This window comes from Nannobrachium achirus (assembly GCF_963921795.1).
Source record: "Nannobrachium achirus genome assembly, chromosome: 20".
Lineage (NCBI taxonomy): Eukaryota > Metazoa > Chordata > Actinopteri > Myctophiformes > Myctophidae > Nannobrachium > Nannobrachium achirus.
This window is the reverse complement of record NC_137827.1, coordinates 7,995,056-8,001,929: the sequence shown is the minus strand read 5'-3', so window position 1 is coordinate 8,001,929 and position 6,874 is coordinate 7,995,056. Positions and strand designations below refer to the sequence as shown.

At 44.6% G+C, this 6,874-nt stretch overlaps 1 protein-coding gene across 1 annotated transcript in view; it reads right to left on the bottom strand.

Moving 5' to 3' along the window:
* Window positions 1-252: 252 nt before the first annotated feature.
* aox6 (aldehyde oxidase 6) overlaps window positions 253-6,874 on the bottom strand; it is a 72,308-nt gene continuing 65,686 nt past the window's right edge. Inside the window, exons 34-35 of the mRNA XM_080750724.1 lie at window positions 3,609-3,797; window positions 253-959 (exon numbers count right to left, since the gene is read on the bottom strand). Coding sequence (XP_080606850.1) covers window positions 786-959; window positions 3,609-3,797 — 363 coding nt within the window. The 3' untranslated portion in view covers window positions 253-785. The remainder of the gene's footprint in view (window positions 960-3,608; window positions 3,798-6,874) is intronic.

The following is a 6,874-nucleotide window of genomic DNA, read 5'->3' as shown; positions in this document are numbered from 1 at the left end:
CCACGATGTGTCAACACGCCTAACTGCTGTAGTGTAGCTACTGTACCAGGCTACCGCGGTGACGAAGAACACTCAATTTCCCGAAATGCAGCGCGAGATAACGTGACCGGGAAGTGCTGTCTCCCTAATAGACATGCATGTTACGCTGCTGCACAAACATGCATTTTTCTCCTAATCTAGCTTTTAAATCACCTTCATGTTCAAAACGCAGCAAAGAGGTTTGGTGTAGAGGGGAAAAAGAGCAGACTATAAGTACAGAATGAAAGGTCAAGTTTATTAAGTATTGACAGTTCAAGTGGTTAAATGTCTGAAAACACAAATTGACATGAATCCAAAATACACTGATGATTGTGCTGTCAAACAATGAAACTACATGGAATCTTAGAAAAAGTTGTGGGGGTCCCTGCTTCATCTCTCTCTCAACTAAGGGGTCCTTGGCCTGTAAACGTTGAAGACCCCTGCCCTACACTCTGTGTAAAGGGGCTGTGGCCATGGACGGATTAACCCCAGCGAGGGCCCCTGGCCGATAATTCTTTAGGGTCCCCCCACACCCTCCACCATAACCATAACCCTCCCGACGCGCACTACCCAGCTCAGATTTTAAGCCATGATGATCATCTCTGGGCCAAGAAAGCACCTGTAGACAACATTTAATTTGAGTAAATTGTAAATGACCACGCAGCCAAGCTCCCTCAAGGGCCCCTCAGAGACAAGGGCCCCTGGCAACAGCCCTACCGGCCCAATGGTTAATCCAGCCCTGGCTGTGGCAGGGTGTACATTTAACCCTACGTACCCTGACTAAATGGGGTGTGGCAGGCCAGGCAGGCCCTCTCGGGCGTGGCAGGGCTGTCCAGGCGGAACGGACCAATCAGAGAAGAGTTCGTGCGGGCGGCGGCCACGGCGTCCTTGATGGCGTAGAAAACAGCAGCACCCAGGAAGAGGATGGGCTCACCTATGCCCTGAAACAGGAAGAGGAAGGGCTATATATGGACCTATGCCCTGAAACAGGAAGAGGAAGGGCTATATATGGACCAATGACTAGGGTTGGGACCCGGAACCGGTTCTTTCGGGTACCCGGTTCCGAAATTGAAGAACCGGAGCCGGTTCCATCATATTTTTATGAGCGGTTCCTAAAACGAGTCCTCGAATTTCTCATCTGCCTTAATTTGGCTCAGCTGTGAGCTGCAGCTGTAACAAGCGACTGTGGTGACGTCACACGCCAACTACATGAGTGAGCGAGGTGTACACACACCCATGGAGAATGTCGGACCGACAAGCGATCGCAGCGGAGAAGTGTAGCGTAACAAACTGAACCATGCAATAGAAAAAGGACTGGGAGTACGCAAACACTCCAAGTTTGGTTGTACTTTGAGGAAGATGAAAATGAACACGCAAAGTGAAAAAAATGCTATGGGGGAACATCTTAGAACACATGACATTCAGGTAGGCAAGGCATGTACTGTGTTTGACAGTCTACGGAGGTCCGTACCAGCAGAGCCCCAGCTGGGCGCCTCGCAGGCGGGGGAGGAGGATGACATGGAGTCGGCAGCCGGTTCCCTTTCTCCAGGCTAGTACAGTACTATTACCAACTACCCACTACGGAGCTTGAAATAAACATTTAACTAGGCTTGTTGTACATCTGTTGTGTATGGCGTTCCTGTTATTAAAACGCTAAATGATGCGACGTTTGTCTGATGTTGTATGAATATAAATCAACAAACGTCGATCTGTCTGTACTTGGTTAAGAGTTACAACTTACTCAACTGCTGTTAAACTTACTCAACTGCTGTTAAATTGGTTCTAAATTAATGTGCCTAGTTAAATGTTTATTTCAAGCTCCGTAGTGGGTAGTTGGTAATAGTACTAGCCTGGAGAAAGGGAACCGGCTGCCGACTCAATGTCATCCTCCTCCCCCCGCCTGCGAGGCGCCCAGCTGGGGCGGACCTCCGTAGACTGTCAAACACAGTACATGCCTTGCCTACCTGAATGTCATGTGTTATAATTGTTTCCCCATAGCGGACGTGCTTCCACCTTTGTGGTAAATTAATGCATCACATTTTTTGCACTTTGCGTGTTCATTTTCATCTTCCTCAAAGTACAACCAAACTTTGGAGCGTTTAATTGCGGCACGTTTAAGTTGTATATATTATAAGTATAGGTAAGTCATCAGAAAATACACAAAATTATATATTTGGAACCGTTTTAGGAACCGGTTCTACCCGGAACCGAAGAGGGGTTCCCGAAAAAGACTCGGAACCAAACGGGTCCCAACCCTACCAATGACATGAAACAGGAAGAGGAAGGGCTATATATGGACCTATGCACTGAAACAGGAAGAGGAAGGGCTATATATGGACCTATGCACTGAAACAGGAAGAGGAAGGGCTATATATGGACCTATGCACTGAAACAGGAAGAGGAAGGGCTATATATGGGCCTATGCCCTGAAACAGGAAGAGGATGGCTATATATGGACCTATGCACTGAAACAGGAAGAGGAAGGGCTATATATGGCCCTCTACCCGGAAACAGGAAGAGGATGGCTATATATGGACCTACCATTGGTGCCTATTGAGATTGGCACATTTCCTGGGGCAAGCTGCCCAGATCGCTCATGTCACTCATACTACTGTGATTTTCCACAGTCCACTACTAAGGGGCAGTTGAGATTTGCTGCCTTGTTACTGTCTTGTATTCCAAATGGTCAATGAGTGCGACCGTCAGGTCGCATTTACTATCAAAACCTCGACCAGCTGTCTGTCTGTCAGTCTGTCACACGTCACACTTTTCCCCTGCTCATATCTCCGCAACCGTTCCCCCGGTCCATGCCAAATTTTGCACACACAGTCCTTGCCTACCAAACCACAACCACAACCCATCAATTCTCACATGACCCTCTTCTAGCGCCACCATGAGGCCGGTTCTTGCAAAACACATTTATGGACACAGCTCCTACAATTTTTGGCCAAAAATCACGCAAATCGGTACACAGCATGTCTACACTCATGACATCAACATGGATATGTCCTATTTAGCGCCACCTTCAGGCCGATTTTTTAAAACACATTTTTGGACACTACTCCTACAGATTTTGCCCTAAAATCACGCAAATCGCTACACAGTATGTCTACACTCATGTCATCAACATGGATCTGTCCCATATAGCGCCACCATATGGCCGATTTTTTCAAACACATTTTTGGAAACTGCTCCTACAGATTTTGCCCTAAAATCACGCAAATTGGTATGTCTACACTCATCTCATCAACATGGATCTCTCCCATATAGCGCCACCATCAGGCAGATTTTTTCAAACACATTTTTGGACACTACTCCTACACATTTTGCCCTAAAATCACGCTGCGCTTATCTCCCGATTAGGGAGTCTTACTGGTAAGTAGCCTACATACTTTCTGTTAATGTTTATGCTATGTGAATGCCTATGTTTTCCTAAATGTGTGAAGACTGCGTGAAGTGAGTGAGGTGAAAAAACCTGGGGGAAATCTGCCGATCTCAATAGGAACCAACGGTATACCCTGAAACAGGAAGAGGATGGCTATATATGGTCCTATACCCTGAAACAGGAAGAGGAGGAGTCAAACAGTTACCTTAGAGGAGTAGATGGCGTGAGGGTTGGGTACGTCGGGCAGGAGGTAAACGTTGAAGCTGAGCGGAGCGTCACAGACCGCAGGGATCTTGTACTGGGAAGGACCTCTGGTCAGCAGAACCCCGTTTGGAGCGAACTTCAGCTCCTCTAGGGTGAAGAGTCCCATGCCCTGAAGGAACGCCCCTTCAATCTGTACAATACACACAACATGAACGCCTCTTCAATATGTAGAATACACACACAACATGAACGCCACTTCAATCTGTAGAATACACACACAACATGAACGCCACTTCAATCTGTAGAATACACACAACATGAACGCTACTTCAATCTGTAGAATACACACACAACATGAACGCCACTTCAATCTGTAGAATACACACAACATGAACGCCTCTTCAATCTGTAGAATACACACACAACATGAACGCCCCTTCAATCTGTAGAATACACACAAAGACACACACACACACACACACAAGTCTGTAGAATACACACAACATGAACGCTACTTCAATCTGTAGAATACACACACAACATGAACGCCCCTTCAATCTGTAGAATACACACAAAGACACACACACACACACACACAAGTCTGTAGAATACACACAACATGAACGCCACTTCAATCTGTAGAATACACACAACATGAACGCCCCTTCAATCTGTACAATACACACAACATGAACGCCCCTTCAATCTGTAGAACACACACAACATGAACGCCTCTTCAATCTGTAGATTACACACAACATGAACGCCTCTTCAATCTGTAGAATACACACACAACATGAACGCCCCTTCAATCTGTAGAATACACACACAACATGAACGCCTCTTCAATCTGTAGAATACACACACAACATGAACGCCCCTTCAATCTGTAGAATACACACAACATGAACGCCCCTTCAATATGTACAATACACACACAACATGAACGCCCCTTCAATCTGTAGAATACACACACAACATGAACGCCCCTTCAATCTGTAGAATACACACACAACATGAACGCCCCTTCAATCTGTAGAATACACACAACATGAACGCCCCTTCAATATGTACAATACACACACAACATGAACGCCCCTTCAATCTGTACAATACACACACAACATGAACGCCCCTTCAATCTGTAGAATACACACACAACATGAACGCCCCTTCAATCTGTAGAATACACACAACATGAACGCCTCTTCAATCTGTACAATACACACAACATGAACGCCTCTTCAATCTGTAGAATACACACACAACATGAACGCCCCTTCAATCTGTAGAATACACACAACATGAACGCCCCTTCAGTCTGTAGAATACACACAACATGAACGCCTCTTCAATCTGTAGAATACACACACAACATGAACGCCTCTTCAATCTGTACAATACACACACAACATGAACGCCTCTTCAATCTGTACAATACACACACCTACCTTTTTCCAAAAAGCTCATAAACCACTCAAAAAGAAGGCTTGGGTATAATTAGTGTGGTTGCCCAACAGGGCAACACACTATAGTTCTAGGGAAACTTTATTCTTTATTCTCTGTTTCTAGGGTAACTAAAAGTTTGACGCCCTACTCCTCCCACAGTTTTCTCGCCACACACTCGCGCCATATGTCAAATCGACCGGCTTCATCGGGAATGGTGTGCTATCATTTTGCTAAGAGAAAGGTGGTATCGTTTAATTGATATAAATTTATTTGTGAATTAATTTTCCCCATTCACTTATAATGGTAATCGAAAATTCTCCTGTTCAAATATTTTTCTCTCCCAAACCATATGTGCTACAGTTTCAAGACTTGGAGAGGAGGTTCATAATAATTGAAAGAAATAATCAAAAAATAATGACATCAGTCGGCCTCATGGTGGCGCTATAACAGCCCACTTTACGTTTTGGCTTATAACTCTTGAACCGTAGGTCGGAAAATTAAAAATGTTTTTCCCCTGGTTTCCTTGGGTCATGACGCATCTCCCCATTTTCGTCAGGATAGATTTTCCGCCATTTTTAATTTTCTTCAAAACACACTTTTTTCTCCTTTTCCTACATATTTTCTCCAAATGTCACAAAAATCGGTACAAATGATCTCTGGACCCATGCGATAAACATATTCAAGCGATATTTTGATAGTCCATACCGTTCGCCCGTAACAGGCTTCCACAGTTAGTGGGAAGGGCCCGTTTTGCAAAAAATAGCCATAAATCACGAACAAAACATCCAATCAACACCAAATTTTAACCACAATTCACAGGTGGTATACTCAACCAATGCCCAAAAGAATTTCCAGTTTGACCCATAGGGGGCGCCACAAACGCGCAAAACGTAACCGTTTAGTGCCAAAACGCGTTTTTCAGGGGGAATGACCCTCTCAAAACGAAACAAAAACGATCTCGGGAGCGACGCGACAACATAATCGCCTTGCGAAACATGTGGGAGGAGCCTATTTCTTAAAAACAAGAAACCGTATCCTTACATCACAAACGCAGGATCCGACCGGCACCTTTTCGAGTCGCGCGTCGCACGGCCCGACGGTATCCGTCCCGACATCGTTTCTCTCGGACCCCTGCGGTTTCCTCAGGATCCCCGCGGCGCATCCCCGCGACTCGCGCCGGGGGAGGGCGGGCAACCACACTCGCAATTTCACAAATTGCACATTTTCTAGTTCACTTTACTATACAGGAAAAAATAATAATACAAAAAATAAATCTGCTTTAAGTAGCATGCGAGGGGTCAAACTAGGTTTTTTTCATGATTCTGAATCCATTGCAAACATCTGTTTTATACGAAAAATATTCCTTGGGCTAAAAACAGCCCCCACAAAACTGTGAAAAGTGATAACTCATTACTAAACCATAGTTTTGAACAAGCTTTTTTGAAAAAAAAAAAAAAAAAAGAAGTAGGTACTGGCATTGTTCATGCCAAATTTGGTGCTTGTATCACAGAGTGAACGGTTGTGTCACTAAGCTGCTGGGCTATGTAGAATAAACACAACATGAACGCCCCTTCAGTCTGTAGAATACACACACCTACCTTTTCCAAAAAGCTCATAAGCCTCTCAAAAAAATGCAATATGGCCACCATTTTTCAAAAAAAGAGTTGGGGTCTAATTGACTTTACTATACAGGAAAGAAATACAAGAAAAGGAAATCTGCTTTAAGTAGCATGCAAGGGGTCAAACTAGTTTTTTTTTTCATGGTTCTGAATCCATTGCAAGCATTCGTTTTGTACGAAAAATATTCCTTGTCTGTTG